Source organism: Hordeum vulgare, chromosome 2H (assembly GCF_904849725.1).
Source record: "Hordeum vulgare subsp. vulgare chromosome 2H, MorexV3_pseudomolecules_assembly, whole genome shotgun sequence".
NCBI classification, from domain to species: Eukaryota; Viridiplantae; Streptophyta; class Magnoliopsida; order Poales; family Poaceae; genus Hordeum; species Hordeum vulgare.
The window spans coordinates 475,484,690-475,504,462 of NC_058519.1; the positions used below are offsets into that span (position 1 = coordinate 475,484,690).

The 19,773-nt window shown below is 40.9% G+C and overlaps 1 protein-coding gene across 2 annotated transcripts; it reads left to right on the forward strand.

Moving 5' to 3' along the window:
* The first annotated feature begins 13,098 nt into the window (after positions 1-13,098).
* Positions 13,099-17,673, forward strand: LOC123426724 (histone-lysine N-methyltransferase ASHH1). Of its 2 annotated transcripts, none has more exons than XM_045110597.1 (11): positions 13,099-13,465; positions 13,613-13,692; positions 13,796-13,860; positions 13,982-14,138; positions 14,565-14,651; positions 14,740-14,824; positions 14,911-15,004; positions 15,134-15,332; positions 15,803-15,837; positions 16,454-16,970; positions 17,067-17,673. In XM_045110597.1, the coding sequence occupies exons 2-11, from the start codon at positions 13,690-13,692 to the stop codon at positions 17,331-17,333; spliced, it is 1,509 nt and encodes a 502-aa protein (XP_044966532.1). In that variant the 5' UTR covers positions 13,099-13,465; positions 13,613-13,689; the 3' UTR covers positions 17,334-17,673. The 2 variants fall into 2 exon arrangements, with proteins under 2 accessions (XP_044966532.1, XP_044966531.1); XM_045110596.1 differs by having other exon boundaries at positions 13,647-13,692.
* The last annotated feature ends 2,100 nt before the right edge of the window (positions 17,674-19,773 follow it).

Below are 19,773 nucleotides of genomic sequence, written 5' to 3' on the forward strand. Positions count from 1 at the left end.
CCAATATTTCTTATTTATTCCTCAAAAATTCTTCGTGAACTTTCAACCCATTTGGAGATGTGCAGAATAGGTATCTCTGGCGTAGCCTTTTCAGGTCGAGAATTCCATTTGTCGTCATTCTCCCTCTTGGTGTAAACCTTGCATATTATGATAGAAATGGCATTATAATTACTCCATAAAGTGATATAATGCATAAAAACACTATAAATAATAGTAGAAAACATAATGCAAAATGGACATATCAGCTCTCTCACAAAAATGGAACTGGCAAGTGTGTGTGTGTGTGTGTTCTGAGTGCTTCCTCTACGAAAGAGAGGAGGTGGAGGGGTATATATATAGGCATTCCCAAAAATCCAACCATTACAACATTATTGCCCAACTCGGTGACACCAAAATGAATCTCGGTGGTATCGAGTTGCATGAAGTGTGGCAACTTTTGAATTCTCGATGAGATCGATATATAAATCTTGGTGGTACCGACACGATGACCTAGGGCAGTTTCCAAATCTCGATGGTAATGATTTCAATCTAAGAAATTCGGAGTCTTGAAATAGAGATACCAAAAATTTGTTCACTATATTTCGGTGCCACCGATATGGAAGTTGGTGATACCGAGAGATAAGGGTTTAGCAAAGGATCGGTCTCGTGGAAAATCGGTAGGGCCGAATGGAAAAACTTGGTGGCATCGATTTTGTTGTTTTTTCTTGGGACAAAGATTTTTTTGAGAGTATTTTTTTTGTCTATCTCTAAGCACTTGAGCAACCAATTCATCATAATCCCTCACCCCCTTTTAATAGTATTGGCTTTCCTATGGACTCAAAAGTGATTTCTCACAAATGTAAAATGTAGAGTCCCCTTTCTTGAAGCTTGGGCAATCCTATTCATTTCCTTGCATCAAGGGGTTTCTCCTCACAATTATTTAGCCAATGCTCTCTGTGGACTATACCTCAAATATACTAGGTAAAAGTGTTAGTCCAGGAGACAATGTATGTTGTCATGAATTATCAAAACCACCAAGGGAGCATATGTGCTTTCAATCTCCCCTTTTTCGGTAATTGATGACAACATACAATCAAAGCTTCAAATAAAGATAAGCAGTAGAGTATGACAGCTTTGGAAGATACATGACTAATACAAGCTCCCCCTAAATGTGTGCAATCCCCTTTTAAAGGATAGTTTCTTTTGATTGCATGGGCACACACATGGTAGAAGGACAAGAAAAGTCATGTAAATCTTGGCTATATGCATCAAACATATGTGAATGAAGGATTTCCATGTTCAGTACTCACTCTTGCAAACAATATGTGCAAGATACAAGAGATCATCCTAAATAAGGATATGATACATACACTTACCTTGAGGTTCTTGAGCATCTTAGCAGTAGGAGTACACTTATGAAATAAATGTTAGATAACATAAGAGTATTCTATTGTAAAGATGCAAAGAGCTTCAAAAATACCAAGATATGGAGAACATATGAGAAATATGATTTGATGATAGATATGTCTCCAAGAATATTCAGAACTTTCTCCCCTAAGAATGAACATGTAAGATTACCTCTCCCCGTGAATCATAGCATGTAGATATTGGGAGTAGGTAGGGTGAGACAAGTTCAATCCAAAGATGGCAATGAAAGGATTTATTTAAGTTTTATATCTCTCCCCCTTAATGGTATTTCTCCCCGTGAGTATATATCCCCCCTTTGACTGAATCTTATTGGAAGCTTTGATATTTCTCCCCCTTTGGCATTAATTTCCAAAAAGATCACGGGGGTAAGGGTTCATTGAGAGAAAGGGATCCTTGATTCTTCTCTCTTTGATAAGGGTTCCTTGAATTTTTCTCCCCCTTAAGTATAGATAAGAGTTGCTTGATTTATCTCCCCCTTTGTTAGGGATCATAGAAGCTTGTCCCTCTTACATTGTTGGATCATTGAAGTTTTCTCCTCCTTTAAAATTATGGGAAACAAGATTATGCCCCCCTTTGGCATAAATGGAAATGACCAATAAGAGCTTAGGAGGTAATAAACTTGGGATCACTGAAAAGTTTTCTCTCTCTTTGGCAAAAGTCCAGAAATTCACAATGTCCAAAAGTAGTGATAAAATTCGTAGTTACCGAGGCAATATGGTTCGGTAGAACCGATAATGAAAATAAGCCTTGAAGAGAAATCAGTTAGACCGAGTTTCTGAGATCGGTAAGACCGAGTTGCAATGATAATGGACTTATCAACTCAAATAGAGAGAAAATATCCACAAACTTGAAAAAAGAAATATCCAAATATTTGAAAAAGAACAAGAGACAGTTTTTAAAAGTATATACATACATATAGCTGAGAGGTGAATGGTTCCAAGAAATCATGCATCAAAAATATGAACCATACAAGAATTTTCATCTAGATGTTGGGCGGTGACTAGGTCACCTATATTAGAGTATATTGACTTGAGGAGTTAAGCAAGAATGCTTGATCATAGGTCATACTCATCGTTAAGCGCAAAATGGGGTTACCATTTTTCGATTAAGCATTTTAATGTCTTCATATCACTTGAGGTTCTTTACCTCGTGACTTGGTGTAAAGCTTTAGCAAGGATATGAGTACATACCTTTGAATGATGTTGATGACTTGGCATGTAGGTGAACTTGTTGTGGATGCTCAATGTTGTTGAAGATCATCTTAAGTAGGGAGTTATCCTTGTCATTTTGGTTCACTTTTCACCTACATTGGTTAGTCATGCAAGGAAGAACATAATATATCCAAATGACAACAGTGAATTTTATTCATCGAATAGTTGTCAAGGATATGATTTTGTTGTCTTCTTCCTTCATCTCCGAAGAGAGGGTTGTTGATACTTGGCCATGACAAGATTACTTTTGATGTGAGTTAATGGCAATCTTGTGGAGTGTAGTTCTTCCAAGTACCTACAAAAGGTTAGATGCAATACAAGGGAGCAAAGTTTTCCAACATACAAGATAGTGTCATATCAATAGCATCACGGAATAATCAAGTAAGCTCATGCCCTTGCATGCATCCGAGTGAGTCTAGCTCATGTTCCAAGCATCAATGATGTCCAACTCACTCCTCAAATGACAAAATACTTTCTCATCAAGTGGTTTGGTAAATATATCAGCCAGTTGTTTGTCGGTACGAACATGCTTGAGTTTAATATCTCCTTTACCAACATGCTCATGAATGAAATGATGTCGCACTTGAATATGTTTAGTTTGAGAATGTTGCACGGGATTATAGGCAATTTTAATAGCACTTTCATTCTCACACAACAATGGAATATGTTTCACATGAATGCCATAAACCTTAAGAGTTTGTGTCATCCATAGTAATTACGCACATCATGATCCAGCGGCAATGTATCCCGCTTCGGCGGTAGATAAAGATACCGGGTTTTATTTCTTGGATGAACAATGCATAAGAGATCTCCCAATAAATTGACATGTACCCAAGGTAGATTTTCTATTGACATGTACCCGAGGTGGATTTTCAATCAACCTTGTCTCCGGCATAGTACGAGTCAGAATAGTCAACAAGATTGAAAGAAGATCCCTTGGGATACCATATGCCAAAATTTGGTGTATGTATCAAGTATCTCACAATTATTTCACAGCCTTTAGTTGACACTCTTTAGGTGCCGCTTGATATCGAGCACACATGCAAACACTCAACTTGATATTGGGACGGGAGGCACATAGATATAGTAACGAACCGATCATTGATCGATAAACCTTTTGATCAACCGGTTTGTCCTCCTTAGTGAGGTCAACATGTACACCAGTAGGCATGGGAGTTCTCATACCTTTGCACTCTTGCATGTAGAACTTCTTGATTAAGTCCTTGGTGTACTTGGTTTGAGAGATAAACGTACCTTCTCTCGATTTTTTAATTTGCAAACCAAGGAAGAATTTCAGCTCACACATCATAGACATCTCATACTTCTCGGACATCAACCTTCCAAATTTCTCACTAAAATGTGGGTTAGTAGAACCAAATATAATATCATCCACATATATTTGGCACACAAATAGTTCATCATTAACTCTTTTAGTGAATAAGGTTGCGTCAATTTTACCAATCTCAAAACCTTTTCAATGATAAACTTTGTTAGACATTTGTACCAACCTCTAGGGGCTTGTTTAAGACCATATAAAGCTTTATGAAGTTTGTAGACATGATTATGTTTCTTAGGGTTCACAAAGCCGGGAGGTTGTTTGACATAAACTTCCTCCCCAATTTCATTGTTTAGACAAGCACTTTTGATATCCATTTGGTAAAGAGTAATATCATGATGATTGGCATAAGTGAGAAGAATACGAATGCCTTCAAGTCTAGCAACGGGGACATAGGTCTCACCATAGTCCATACCTTCGACTTGTGTGCAACCTTGGGCTACGAGATGCGTCTTGTTGCGTACAACTTGACCATATCCATCTTGCTTGTTCTGGAACACCCATTTTGTACCGATGATGTTGTGCTCATTCTTGGTCTTTTGTATAAGTGTCCAAACTTTGTTCCTCTCAAAGTTGTATAGCTCTTCGTGCATGGCATTCACCCAATTCGGGTCTTGAAGGACTTCTTCAACCTTCATAGGCTCAATGCTAGAGATAAATAAGTAATGCTCACAAAAGTTAGCTAAACGAGATTTAGAGCGAGTGATTCTCCCGATTTGTATGTCACCGATGATTTGATTCAGCAGATGATCCTCGTACACTCTTGCTCGAACTCGTGACAACCTTTTCTTGTTGGATGGTGGAGCTGCCTCATCATCTTATTCTTCATTGTCGTTGACGGTGTCATCTCTTTGAGGTGGTGGTGAGGAAGGTTGAGCTGGATCTTCATGATGTACTTCTTCCTCTTCTTCATCACGCGTACCACTTGTGGATGCCTCCATGTCGTTTTGTGGTTCACCTTGACACAAATTAGGAGCTTCCACTTGAGTTGATGAAGTGCTCTCCTTCACCTCCATGGGACTAATCTTGCTGATAGGTAGATCTTGGATGGCTTCCAAAGGTTCCTTATCTCCTACATCCTTTGACAATTGTTCGACTAACCATTAGGTTCATCAAACTTCACGTCTACCATCGCTTCAACTTTTCGACTGAAGCTGTTGTAGACACGGTAAATGTGTCAGCTTGATCTGTAACCAAGTAGGAAACCTTCATAAGATTTAGTAGCAAATTAAGAATGACGATGCTTATCAAGAATGTAGCACTTAGAGCCGAATACTCGAAACTATCCAACTTGGGGGGTTGTTACCGGTGAGTAGCTCGTATGCCATTTTACCAAGAAGCTTGTGTAAGTAGAGTTGGTTAGTGGCGTGAAAAGTTGTTTCCACGGCTTCTGTCCAAAAGTGTCTTGGCGTCTTGTATTCGTCAAGCATCATTCTGGCCATCTCTATGAGAGTTCAGTTCTTCCTCTCAACAACTCCATTTTGTTGAGGAGTGTACATCGCCGAGAACTCATGTGAGATACCTACTTCGTCAAGAAAGGTATCCACATTTTTGTTCTTGAACTTTGATCTGTTGTCGCTCCGAACTTTCTTGATCTTCGCTTCAAACTATTTTTGAGCTTTCTGAGCGAAGTTCTTGAAGATCTTTTGTACCTACGACTTATCATCAAGAATGAATACCCAAGTAAATTTGGAAAAATCATCAACAATGACTAAACCATAAGAATTTCCACTGAGTCTCATGTAAGCGTTGGGACCAAAGAGATCCATGTGTAGCAGCTCGAGTGGCCTTCTTGTAGTCATGATGTTCTTCATGGGATGACTTCCACCGACTTGTTTTCCTTCTTGACAAGCACTACAAAGTCTATCTTTGTCAAAGATAACATATTTAACACCGAGAATATGATCACCTTTGATAAGCCTGTCAATATTACGCATACCAACACGTCCTAGTCTTCTATGCCATAACCAACCTTTAGAAGATTTTACAATAAGACATGTACGAGGTTTGGATTTTTAGTGAAGTCAACAATGTATAGATCTCCTCTACGAAAATCAGTGAAGACAATGTTATGATTACCGCGGCGAAACACTTGGCAGTTAACTTACGTAAACAACACATTGAAACCAAAGTATGCTAGTCTAGATACGAAAAGAAGATTGTAGCCAAGGGATTCAACAAGCATGGCATTTTGAATGGAACTATCATGAGATATGGCCACCTTACCGACACCAAGTACCTTACCCTTGGAGTTCTCACCAAAGGTCACATACCTTCGTGGTCCATGGTTTGGTGCGATCTCATGAAACATGTCTTTATCTCCGATCATGTGATCGGTGCATCCACTGTAAAGTATCCACTCCTTTCCTCCGGACATGCAGTCTCTAAGGTTCGCCATAAGACTAAGGTTCCTCATGGTCTTCTCATACTTGATGTCAAACTCCTCATCTTCATCGTAGTAGCCATGCTCCACATTGTCATCGTCAAATGAAGTTTCCTCGTCATAAGAATCAAGAGATTCGTTAGGATTTTGACCATCACAATGTTCAAGTTTATGCATGTGAATGGCTTCTACAATGATGTTATTAATGGTAATGACATCTTTAGCACGCATGAGGTCACAGAGCTCAAATATACATTTATTAAAATTAGGATCATTGGGCTTCATTTTGTGTAAGGCAATGCATTTATTGAAAATGATATCAAGATTTTTCAAGGAGTAGTTTGGATATGTTTTGTCCATTTTTTCCACAAAGTATAAGCACACTCAAAATTCTGCATTTGATTAAGCACATTTCTTGGTAGTCCTCTAATGATGAGATTTACAGTTTTAAGATTGCCAATCATATCAAGTTCTTCATCATGATAAGGATGTAAGGGATCAATGGGAAGCACATATGGATATTCAACATACTTGCACAAATGGAATTCATCAAATATATCAAGCATTTCATCTTTCCATTGTCTATAGTACTCCCCATTGAGAATAGGCACTCTACAACTAATATTCCCCAAACTAGGCACATCCATCTTCCTTCAATGGTGATTAAACCAAAGCCATGGAGACCAAAGCTGTGATACTAATTGTAGGATCGCTAGAAGGGATGTCTAGAGGGGGGGGTGAATAGACTACTTGCATAAATTAAAACCTATCCTTTTCCCAAATTTGACTGTTAGCATATTTTAGCAATTCTAACAAGTCTAGTGCACCCTACACATGCTATTCAACATATATGGCACCGGAAAGTAAAGACATTGCACATGTAAGTAATGAGTAGAGTTTAGGAAGATCAAGCACAAAGATGAACACAACGATTTTTGGCGTGGTTCCGATAGGTGGTGCTAACGTACTTCCACATTACTGGAGACTTCAACCCACGAAGGGTAACGACTACGAGAGTCCATGGAGGGCTCCACCCACAAGGGGTCCATGAAGAAGCGGCCTTGTCTATTCCACCATGGCTTACGTCCATGAAGGACTAGCCTCACTCACGGTAGATCTTCACAAACTAGGCGATCTCCTTGCCCGTACAAACTTCTTGGTTCAACTCCACAATATGAAGTAGGAGGCTCCCAAGTGACACCTAAACAATCTAGGAGGCACCACCCTCTAAAAGGTAATAGATGCGGTAGAATGACAAACTCCTTCCTCTTGTGCTTGAAAAGATAGTCTCATCAACACTCAATCACTCTCTCACAAATTTGGCATGGGTATGAGAGATTGATTTTGTGGAAAGCAACTTGGGGAGGCTAGAGATAAAGTTTCAAATGAATGGATTGGAATATATTGATCTCAACACGTGAGTAGGTAGCTCTCTCTCAGAAAAAATGGATCTAGCAAGTGTGCACGTGTTCTAAGTGCTTCCACTAGGAATGAGAGGAGGTGAAGGGGTATATATAGGCATCCCCCAAAATCCAACCGTTACAATATTATTGCCCAACCAGGTGGCACCGAAATGAATCTTGGTGGTACAGAGTTGCACTAAATGTGGGAACTTTTGAATTCTCGGTGAGACCGATATATAAATCTTGGTGGTACCCACACGATGACCTAGGGCAGTTTCCAAATCTCGATGGTACCGATTTCAATCTCAGAAATTTTGATTCTTGAAAGAGAGATACCAGAGAGTTCATCACTGTCTTTCGGTGGCGCAGATATGAATGTTGGTGGTACCGAGAGATTAGGGTTTGGCAAAGGACATGTCTGGTGGAAAATTGGTAGCGCCAAATGGAAAAACTTGGTGGCATTGATTTTGTTGTTTTGGCTTGGGACAGAGGTTTTGGTGAGAGAAATGCTGAGTATTTTTGGTGGCTATCTCTAAGCACTTGAGGAACCAATTCATCATAATACCTCACCCCCTTTTAATAGCATTGGCTTTCCTATGGACTCAAAAGTGATTTATCACAAATATAAAATGTAGAGTCCTCTTGCTTGAAGCTTGCCCAATCCTATTCATTTCCATTCATCAAGGGGTTTCTCCTCACAATCCTTTAGCCAATGCTCTCTGTGGACTATACGTGAAATATACCAGGGTAAAAGTGTTAGTCCAAGAGACAATGTATGTTGTCATGAATTATCAAAACCACCAAGGGAGCATATGTGCTTTAACTTTTATAAGTTCAAACCTTCACTCCTTTCTTGTAGTGTCGCCTCCTCACCGACAATGTGCCTTCCTCCTGCTCGGCCTTCTCCATCTAGTCAGGTAATCCACACCTTCCCCATACCCCCCCTCCACCCCTCCTCCTCCATTTCACATGCCCTGACCGCCGGCGCGACACCTTCCACCAAAATCACCAGCCCACCCCTCACATAATCTCCATCGAAAGACATGGTGCACGCAGTATAGCCAGGATCTCAAGGAGCATCTGGCAGCAAAGAAGCAAATCACGACCGCACACGTGGATGAGGCCGTGATGGCAGCCATGCGTGTCGACCCCCAGATCTTGGAGAAGCACCTCGCCGTTGAGGCCACCGTCGACGCCTCGCGTGTGGTCATCACCACGTGGTTGGCTGCTTTACAAAACAACTCATTGTTTTTTCTCGAGGGCTCCACTCGTGTCTTCGACGACGATTACAAGTTGTTTTCTCAGCGTGCCCATGCTCTCGTCAACTCTAGAGCTGGCAGGTTGGTGCTCGAACATGTTGAGGCCACTCACCACTACAAGAAGGGCACCCACGATGTGAAGGCCTCGCCCTCATCCAAGTCCATCATTGTCGATATCTCCAACAACGAGGAATAGCTTGTTTTTAGCCTAATTACTAATGACATGTGTGTTCGGCTAGCTACGCCCATTAAGCATGTTTGCTTTACCTCATGCATGTTCTACTCCTGCCTTTCCTTAAGAAATTATAGTGAAATATGCAATGTAATGCTACTACACAATCTGACCTTCTAGTATGTTCTATTGTGCAATGTGATGCTCAGTTAACTCTTTGGTTGATTTGTTTTGGTGATCATATGTAATGTGGTCTTCAATTGTTGTTGGTACAATTTTGTATTGTTATGCATGTGAAACATACAATGGCTCTATCTCCTAGTTCTTAGCATGCTTGGCTTTTCCATGTGGCTTGAATTAATATGCTGAATCTGCAATGCGTTTATTTTTCATTAACATATTTTACTGATAGCATACCAAATCTTACTTATAACCTGATCAATACCTATCTTAAATAAGTTACAGGGGAACAATGGGAGACACTGAAGTTTACCATCGAGGTTTTCATTTCATGATCCTTTGGCTAATAGCACATTACTGTGCAATTGCAGGAAGCATTCTAATATTTAGGTTTCTAATAATTTAGTCTTGCACATGTAGGTCCTGCTGTAAGAGGTTTAGACCCACGGTTGGACCCATTTTGCATGTGGAGAAACGACGTGTTCATGAATATCAATCAAATCAAGAAACTCACAAAGATTGTTAAGATAAAGAAACTAGCAACAAAAAACAGCAAGCTGTTTGTCTGCACAATGAAGAAGACATCATTCAACTATAGGATGGTACTATCTCTTTTACCTTGTGTTTTTTCCCTTTGCGACATTTTAATTTTTCATAACAAAATTTGTGCATATATTTGTTTTAGTCCTTTCTAAAGCAGTTAATCTATGAATATGTCTCAAACCACCTATATGGTCAAGAGGTGAGGAACGTATATATTCATACAACACCCACGGTATAATCATGAAGTCTTCCTCAATAGGATGAGGATGGGCGAGCAACCATCCACATGCAGTGGCATAAAGTTGCAAGGGCCTTCGACATCAGTGAAGGCTCAATATTTGCCTGATTATTGGGGTTTTCTATTGCAGACGGTTTGTCATAGAACACCGTGAGCGATGACCTCAACAAACCCACACAGTTTGTGGAAAGTTGGCGTGTTGGATCAGTGAAAAATCACACACGACTTCCGGGCGGCAACTGTGTGCGTTAGAACACTCATTCACAAATGTTTTCACATAAAACGTGTGTGTGATGGACAGTCCTATGCCAAATAGTTTCTTCTAGTCACCGCGCGTGATGGCAACCCCTAACAGAGACGATGTTATATAGAGAATTGTGTGTGATGTACAATACAAACGGAAACGTATGTTTGGGATTCACTATGTGGGATGCTAAGCACATCTCACATGATTTCCCGAGTATATCTGTTTGTGACGGCCCTTTCAATCACACATGATATATTTTTGACCATCGTGTGTGACCTGGCGCAGGCATCACCGATGGGTTTTCCATGCGTGTGGGATAGCCTTCCCCCCTATCACCCACACATACAAGGCGACAGTTTGAGACTACGTGATGTAAAGGGTTAGAAACCGTTTGTATACCAGGCGCCTGCCCTAGTGACTTAAACATCAACCAATTTCTGTAACAATGCGCAGGTATTCTCTAGTGCGTATAGTTTTGTAATGATGTACTATACAAGAGGACATGCCATTCTATTCCTACATTTTTTTCCTATTCCCATGTTTTGATAATTTTGTGAATCAAAATTGGATGTAGAGCAAGTACTAGTACTATGGACCGTTGCATTTCATTTAAAAGACATAATTTGAAAAAACTTCACATTCTTCTCCTCTTGTTCCATATGAAATATAACCAACTAAATAAGAACAAATAGCATAATACTCGTTAGTTCACTCCGAAAAAGGGTCTATCAAAAAACAGTTTTGTTCTTGTAAAATTCAATTGTTTATTTATTCTTGGAAAACTGTTTTCTGATAGACCCTTTCATTTGACAAAGCCATGCATTCTTCTCTTCTTATTCCATATGAAAGTTTTGTTCTTGTAAAATTCAATTGCTTATTTATTCTACTCCATTTTTCTGGATATCAAAGTTCATTATAATTTCTTCATGATTCTTTTTGAGAAATTTGATACAAGCAGATAAGATGACATGCACGCTCATGAAATTGTTCCATAGACTCTACTCACCAAGGGTGCCCTCGCAACCCCTCCTTGCAAGGTGTTTCTTATATAAGTTTGAAAATAGTACCACAAAGAAGCGATGCTTATGGTTATGAACCTAAGACTACGCACAATGCAAGACACTCCAAGAGGTATTAGTAAAAATTTCTGATTAAGTGTCAACACTTATTTCTAAACCATATGTGCCTAAGAGAGTGCTGTTATATAAATAAGCGTCAACACTTCAGAAAAATTCAACCCATTTCTATAAGCACCTTGTGTTGTACCCCTTTATTTTTATTTACTCCACGTATTAGCTTTGATTGAAGTCAAAATTTATAAAGTTTGACTAAGTTTATAGTAAACAGTATGAACATTTACAATAACAAATCCATGACGGTATGGTGGATGCTTCAGTGTGACTCACGATGATGCGGAGTGGCTACGACCAGTTCCGCGACAAGACATGGATGACCCCTAGCGACCGGGGAATCGTCAAAGGTGTGAAGATGTCCCACCAATTGTCTAGTGTCTTTTTTCCAAGCACAAAGTACCGACGAATGCGACTATCGATCATCTATCAGCAAGATGCTGATTGGAGTACCGCTTCATGTCCGTGGTGAAAACTTTTGTCCCGACCTTTATTGATTGGGATCAACAACGATGAATTTGCATCATTACCTTGTTGAATGTGTTGTCTACTTGCAGTTGTACTTCTCTCCATTGGTTGGTCCGAGCACATGTGATGAAAATCATTGTTCATGGCATCTCTTTGATTAGACCGTCGACGATGATGAAAGGACATTTATGCCTTTTTGAAGGTGTTGTCGTAGAAGAAGTCAACTTAGTCGTAGGTATTTATTTCAAATATTGTAATGGTTCATCGGTAATTATTTTTTTCTACTATGTTTATTAATTAATAAAAATGTTTGTGTGCATCACAACGATGCATAGGCCGAGGGTTTCAATTTCCTTTTTATTTTTTAACAAATCCATATGACGTGAAAAAAATGTTCAACAATAAATCTAATGTTATTGATTTGATGGTGTATATGTTAATATAATATTTCTACAAACTTGACCAAAGTTTGGCTTCACACAAAACTAATATGCAGAATAAAGAAAATGAAGAGAGTGCGTTGCCTTATGGTCCCAACCAAAGAGCATATTAGTGTTTTTCTTTATACCACTAAGGGTACATAGAAAAATAATGTATCCCTTCTATTGATATTATTTGTCGTTGATTTTGTATAAAGTTGTAGAGGGTATTCATGTATTTGCATAAAGTTGGATCCATAAACAACACACACTTGTGCGTCGTTTTCTTCCTCAAAATGTTTTTGTTAGAGAATGTTTCTAATAGTCTTTATGTTGTCATGATATGGTTAGTACCGATGATACTTTTTGTATTTCGTCAATCGCTGCTTTGGTCGCTTTGTTTTTATTTCTTTTTTCTCCGCTCAGACAAAGCTTTGATATTGTATGACTTTTTTCTTAGTTGGCGTTATTATTTATGTGTGTGTTGATGTTAGCTGTGTGTTTTTTAGGCATGCAGAGGTCAGGTGTCTACTTATTTTGTGAATCCATTTAAGTCAATAAAAAGTGTCCTTTATAAAAAAGATGTGTTGCAGTTTTATTTAATCTTATTAATGTATTACAGTTGAGTACGCGTAATAAGGGATATACGCTTTCGTTCAAAGGAGGCGCATAACTCTACGCGACCCTCTCCCACGCCGCGCCGCCCTGCCCCCCCTTCACCGCTTGTTCCCTCCTCCCTCGCCTCCCCGCCCTCTCTCCCTTACCGACTCACCGTCTCCCTCGCTGGCCTCCGGCCTCCCTCTGCTGCTTGTTATTCGAGATCAGGGCAGAGGCGTCGGGGCACCTCTCGGCGGCGGAGCTTCGGGGTCTTCTCGGCGGTGAGCGGAGCAAGCCTCCCACCTCGGGCCTTGCACGCAGCGGTGTTGGACGAAGGCGGCGGCCGGAGCTCGGACGCCGAGGGGGCGGTGAGTTGACGCGACTGAAAGTAGCGGACGGGCTGCGCCAATACCACCAGCACCACCAGCACCACCAGCAGGACCTCCCCCACCACTTTGATCCAGACGTCCTGGTATGCCCTAGTTCCGTTTCTCCCCCAATCGATGGATTATGAATCCCACTCACATTGTTGAACGGGCCACGATTACACAAATTGCTCCAAGATTTTTAATTACGGCACTCGGTCGTCCACCACTTTATTAACATGCTATAATTGCAGCCTCAGTTAGTTGATCAGTTCCCCTACTTTCTAGGTCGAGGTCCTGTTGCTCCACCGTCCAAGAATTGGCATCGCAAATGGTATTACTGCTGGTTCAAAACACATTTCTTCATTCCCACATGAACGCCTCTGTAGTGGTTTTGTTGTCTCTGTACTGAACTGTTCGAGTTGTTTCTGTTTCAGGAGGAAGAGCCCATAGAGCCACCACTTTACATCCATATCGAGACTAATGATTTTTCATACAGAAGGTTGATAGTTTTGTTGTGTATACATTTTGTTCCTATTATCAACCCACTGCGGAAGGAAGCATTGTGTCTTGCAGTTTTACAAACCAATGTGAATCTCATACTGGTGTATTGCTGCTTGTAGGCATAAGCGGCAGAAGGAGGAGGACATAGCTGTGTGCGAGTGCCAGTATGATTTGATGGATCCAGATAGTGCATGTGGAGAGAGGTGCTGGAATGTCTCGACTAACACAGAGTGCACTCCTGGCTATTGCCGCTGTGGTGTATATTGCAAGAACCAGGTTAGTGGTTTTCACGTTTTGTTTTTTAGGTATTGCCGTATTGGTGCTACCACTGTGTGATTGTTTGGTCATTTTTTCTGATCTGTGTTGATGTTGATTTGCACGGAGCTACTGGCAAGAAGGAAAAAGATGTGTATGCACAGTTTGCTTTAGTTGAACCAGTATTTAGATGTCCAAGGATCGTTTCTAAATCCTCCCTCAAATCCTTTGAAGGTTCTGTATCACTCTGAGTTCAAATCCTGCCAATTATAACCACGAAATTAAATGCCTTTTATTGCTTTTCAAACTTTTGATGGAGTTTTAAAGTGAAGTGTTGCAATGCCGTGAATCTTGAACTAGTGGTAAATTGTGCTAGAAGTTACTTGATGTGTTTTCCAGTTTATTTATAAGCTTTTTTTGCCATTTCATCATTTTTCGTCTTTGTAGCGATTTCAAAAAAGTCAATATGCTAGAACAAGGCTGGTAAAAACTGAAGGGCGTGGATGGGGTCTTTTGGCTGATGAAAATATTACAGTGAGTCGGTGACTACATCTATTTTTATGTTTGTTCTGCTCACATCCCATTTAGTCAAGTATGTCTTTTGTCTTAATGGTATTTGTAGGCTGGACAATTTGTTAGTGAATATTGTGGAGAAGTAATATCATGGAAGGAAGCCAAGCGGAGATCTCAAGCATACGAAGACCAGGGTACACAGTTACAACACTCCTTCCAGTAATGGAATTGTCGCACCTTTTGCCCTCTATTTAGTAATTTGTCTGCTGTTCCCCATTAGGTTTAACGGAGTCTTATATTATTTACCTCAATGCTGATGAGTCTATTGATGCAACAAAGAAAGGGAGTCTGGCCAGATTTATCAACCATTCATGGTATGTTTGTAGCAAACACACAGTCCTTTACTATTTTGTTTCTTTTCTTTTCATTATTCCATCATTAGCTTTTATGCTTCCTTTTCCATCTTAGTGATAAAATGAAACAGTTTGTTATTGTACGTGCAGCCAGCCGAACTGTGAGACAAGAAAATGGACCGTCCTCGGGGAAGTAAGAGTTGGCATTTTTGCAAAGCAAGATGTTCCTATTGGAACGGAATTATCCTATGACTATAATTTTGAGTGGTTTGGTGGTGTGATGGTGCGGTGCCTCTGTGGAGCTACCGGATGTTCAGGGTTTCTTGGGGCAAAATCACGTGGTTTCCAGGTGGGTGGAACAATATGCTGTAAACATCTCATTAACTTAAGAGATCCTATTTCAGCTTGAGTTTTGACAGTAGGGTTTGGCAAAAGAAAGCACTGTTATCTTTCTGACCATTCAATTAAAGCTGCAGGGATTTACTGTAGAGTTTGGCCCTTCTTGCCCTTAGACTGATGATGCTCCAGAACAAAAACATTGATAGTTCTTTGGCTTGTCGCCTTGCATGTGTGCTGACACAACTATTTTGTGTTGCTTCATCTAAAAATTCTTTTGTGCTGTCCTTCTTGGGAGATTTTAGTGTAACTAGGAGCACTGTTTGCAATAGTCACTTCATGGTTAATGTAGTGTAGCGAATCAGTCATCTCTCATTAATAGGACTTATTTGTTTGTGGTCATTGTTGGATCTTCCTTTTAAGTCAATATTTGGAACGTCCAACACTTGCCTAATGTGTGCTCTATTGTCTGTCATGTTTTAGGAGGCCACATATCTGTGGGAAGACGATGATGACAGGTAAGCTTGTGCTTGTATGTTAGTCTTCTGTGGTAACCTTGTGCTTGCATGTTAGTCTGCTGTACAGAATAAAAGTTGACACACCGATGGTCGTTTAGAATTTTGCTTAATTGACGTAGGCTGATGAGAAGCTATCATTTAACTTACCTGGACAATTTGCTAGTTAAGATCTGGTTTGCTCAAAGGATACATATGCTTAGATAGTTTTCACTACGTGGATGATTATTTGCTATCAACCTTTTGTGCGGGTAATAAGAGACCTAACCAGAACCTTTCACTGCTCCTCAACTAGTATTTGCTACTTTAGTGTCTTGATTTATCAGCATTGAGAACCACTGGTCAGTAAAAGTATTCAGACCTCTGTTGCCCAAATCAACTTGTCCTGAGAGTGAACTTGTGCTGAAATAATGATGGAGACAACAATCCTGAGCACCAGTTAAAAAGTAAATACGTACATCACAAATAATTGAAAATACTAGGCAATACATAAAAATTCTGACCTCTTTTGCTCATGTCGACTCATCGTGATAAGTAAACGTTTATTATTGGAAGTGCTAAAATGTCAACGGTTCTGTGCATCAGTTAAGCAGCAAATATTTTCCATCTTAAATGGCAGGTTTTCTGTTGAAAATATCCCTCTTTATGACTCTACCGATGACGAACATACAAGCATTCCGAAGGACACCATTCTAGCAAAAGATGAGGCAGTCACCCAAGAAAATAACAGCAACATAGTACATACCACTGAGAATCTTGAGATTGCAAGCTCAAATGAATTCACGCCATTGAGTGTTGAACCATTGACGGCAAGCTCAGATAACCTCACACCAATGACTATTGAACCACTGATAGCTGTTCCAGTGGGAGTTGATATTATGGAGAATGGATTGACTGAATATGGTGCACAATATTCTGATGACACTGTACAGAATTCCATGCATAAAGTTGCGAAGCTTGAGAATCAAAGTTCTCCCCAGAACAACAACCATCATACCGAATTGGTCCTGGCGAGACCCGAACCCAAATTTCGTGGTGGCAAAGCTAAACGTGGTCTGCGCAAGCAATTGAATGTTGCAGATATTTGTGCCCGGTTAGCATCAGCTGCGGCACGCCAGGAGATATTGTTCTGTGAGGTAGAAAACTAACAGTAACCCACTAGTCCTGAAAACTGCAGGGGAAAGCTGTAAATATTGCACAGTAACGGCTCTTTTTCTGATCCAATGTCGCAGGAAGTGAAGAAGCAGGCGACTGCCGAAATCGATGCCCTGTACGACGAGATAAGGCCAGCGATTGAAGAACATGAGAGGGACAGCCAAGACAATGTATCAACAAGCCTTGCAGAGCAGTGGATCGAGGCCAGCTGCTGCAAGTACAAAGCTGAGTTTGACCTATCTGCTGCGATTATCAAGAACTTGGCTTCGACGCCTCTGAAAGCAAAAGAAGATGTGAACCCTAGAGAACAAAATGGAGTGTTATACCTGCAGAACGGTCCATGATTCAGCTAAAAGGCGTGGGTCCGCAAGCAATCTTCGCAAAACAGCCGGTTCTTAGAATCTCTGATACTCCACAGAAGATATTGTGTAGGAGTAGATTTGAAGCGTTGTAAGGTGGTATTCTTCTCAATGCACATCCCATAGTCTGATTATAATTGATGGTGTAAGGCGTCAACAACAACAACAAAGCCTTTAGTCTCAAACAAGTTGGGGTAGGCTAGAGGTGAAACCTATAAGATCTCGCGACCAATTCATGATTCTGGCACATGGATAGCAAGCTTTCATGCACCCTTGTTCATAGCTAGTTCTTTGGTGACGTTTCAATCATTTAGATCTCTTTTTACGGACTCTCCCATGTCAAGTTCGGTCTATCTGATTTTTCTTGATATTATTCGCATGCTTTAGCCGTCCGTTATGCACTGGGGTTTTTAAAGGCCTGCGCTGAATATGCCTAAACCATCTCAAACGATGTTGGACAAGCTTCTCTTCAATTGGTGTTGCCTCAACTCTATCTTGTATATCATCATTTCGGATTCGGTCCTTCCTTGTGTGGCCACACATCCATCTCAACATGCGCATCTCCATCACACTTAGCTGTAGCACATGTTGCCTTTTAATCAGCCAACACTCAGCGCCATACAACATTGTGGGTTGAACCGCAGTCCTATAGAACTTGCCTTTTAGCCTTTGTGGCACCATCTTGTCATAGAGAATGCTAGAAGCTTGGTGCCACTTCATCCATCCAGCTTTAATTCGATGGTTCACATCTTCATCAATATCCCCATCCTTCTGCAACATTGACCCTATATAAGAAAGGTGTCCTTCTCATGTACCATCAAGGCTAACATCCCCCTCCTCCTCGTGCTTAGTAGTACTGAAAGGGCACTTCATGTATTCGGTCTTAGTCCTACTAAGTCTATAACCTTTCGATTCCAAGGTTTGCCTCCATAACTCCAACTTCCCGTTGACCCCCGTCCGACTATCATTGACTAGCACCACATCATTCGCAAAGAGCATACACCATGGAATATCTCCTTGTATATTCCTTGTGACCTCATCCATCACCAATGCAAAAAGATAAGGGCTCAAAGATGACCCCTGATGCAGTTCTATCTTAATCGGAAAGTCATCAGTGTCGCCATCACTTGTTCAAACACTTGTCGAAACATTATCGTACATGTCCTTGATGAGGGTAATGTACTTTGGTGGGACTTTGTATTTCTCCAAGGTCCACCACATAACATTCTGCGGTATCTTATCATAGGCCTTCTTCAAGTCAATGAACACCATATGCAAGTCCTTCTTTTGCTCCCTATATCTCTCCATAAGTTGTCTTACCAAGAAAATGGCTTCCATGGTCGACCTCCTAGGCATGAAACCAAACTGATTTTTGGTCACGCTTGTCATTCTTCTTAAGTGGTGCTCAATGGCTCTCTCCCATAGCTTCATTGTAGGACTCATCAATTTAATTCCACGGTAACTAGTACAACTCTGAACATCCCCCTTGTTCTTGAAGATTGGTACTAATATACTCCGTCTTCATTCTTCTCGCATCTTGTTTGCTCGAAAAATGAGGTTGAAAAGTTTGGTTAGCCATACTATCGCTATGTCCCCGAGGCCTCTCCACACCTCAATGGGGATACAATCAGGGCCGAGCGCCTTGCCTCCTTTCATCCTCTTTAAAGCCTCCTTGACCCCCGACTCCTGGATTCGCCGCACAAAACGCCTGCTAGTATCAAGAAAGGAGTCGTCCAGATCAATGGTAGATCTCTCACTCTCCCCATTGAACATCTTGTCAAAGTACTCCCGCCATCTATGCTTAATCTCCCCGCTCTTCACCAGGAGTTGCTCTGCTCCATCCTTGATGCACTTGATTTGGTCAACATCCCTCGTCTTCCTCTCTCGGATCTTGACCATCTTATAGATGTCCCTTTCGCCTTCCTTCGTGTCTAACTGTTGGTAGAGGTCCTCATACGCCCGACCCCTTGCTTCACTCACAGCTCGCTTTGCGGCCTTCTTTGCCATCTTGTACTTCTCTATGTTGTCTACACTCCTATCTAGATATTGGCATCTGAAACAGTCTTTCTTCTCCTTAATTGCCTTCTGGACATCATCGTTCCACCGCCAGGTATCTTTAGCTTCTCTTCTACTTCCCCTGGACACTACAAACTCCTCCGAGGCCACCTTATGAATGCAAGTCGTCATCTTCATCCACATGTTGTCTGCATCACCTCCTTCCTCCCAAGGGCCCTCCTTAATGACCCTTTCCTTAAACGCCTAAGCTACCTCCCCCTTGAGCTCCCACCACTTCGTTCTAGTGATTTTGGCACAATTTTCCCACTAGACACAAATCCGAAAGCGGAAGTCAACAACCACAAGCTTATGATGTGGGACAACACTCTCTCCGGGTATCACCTTACAATCTATGCATGCACACCTGTCT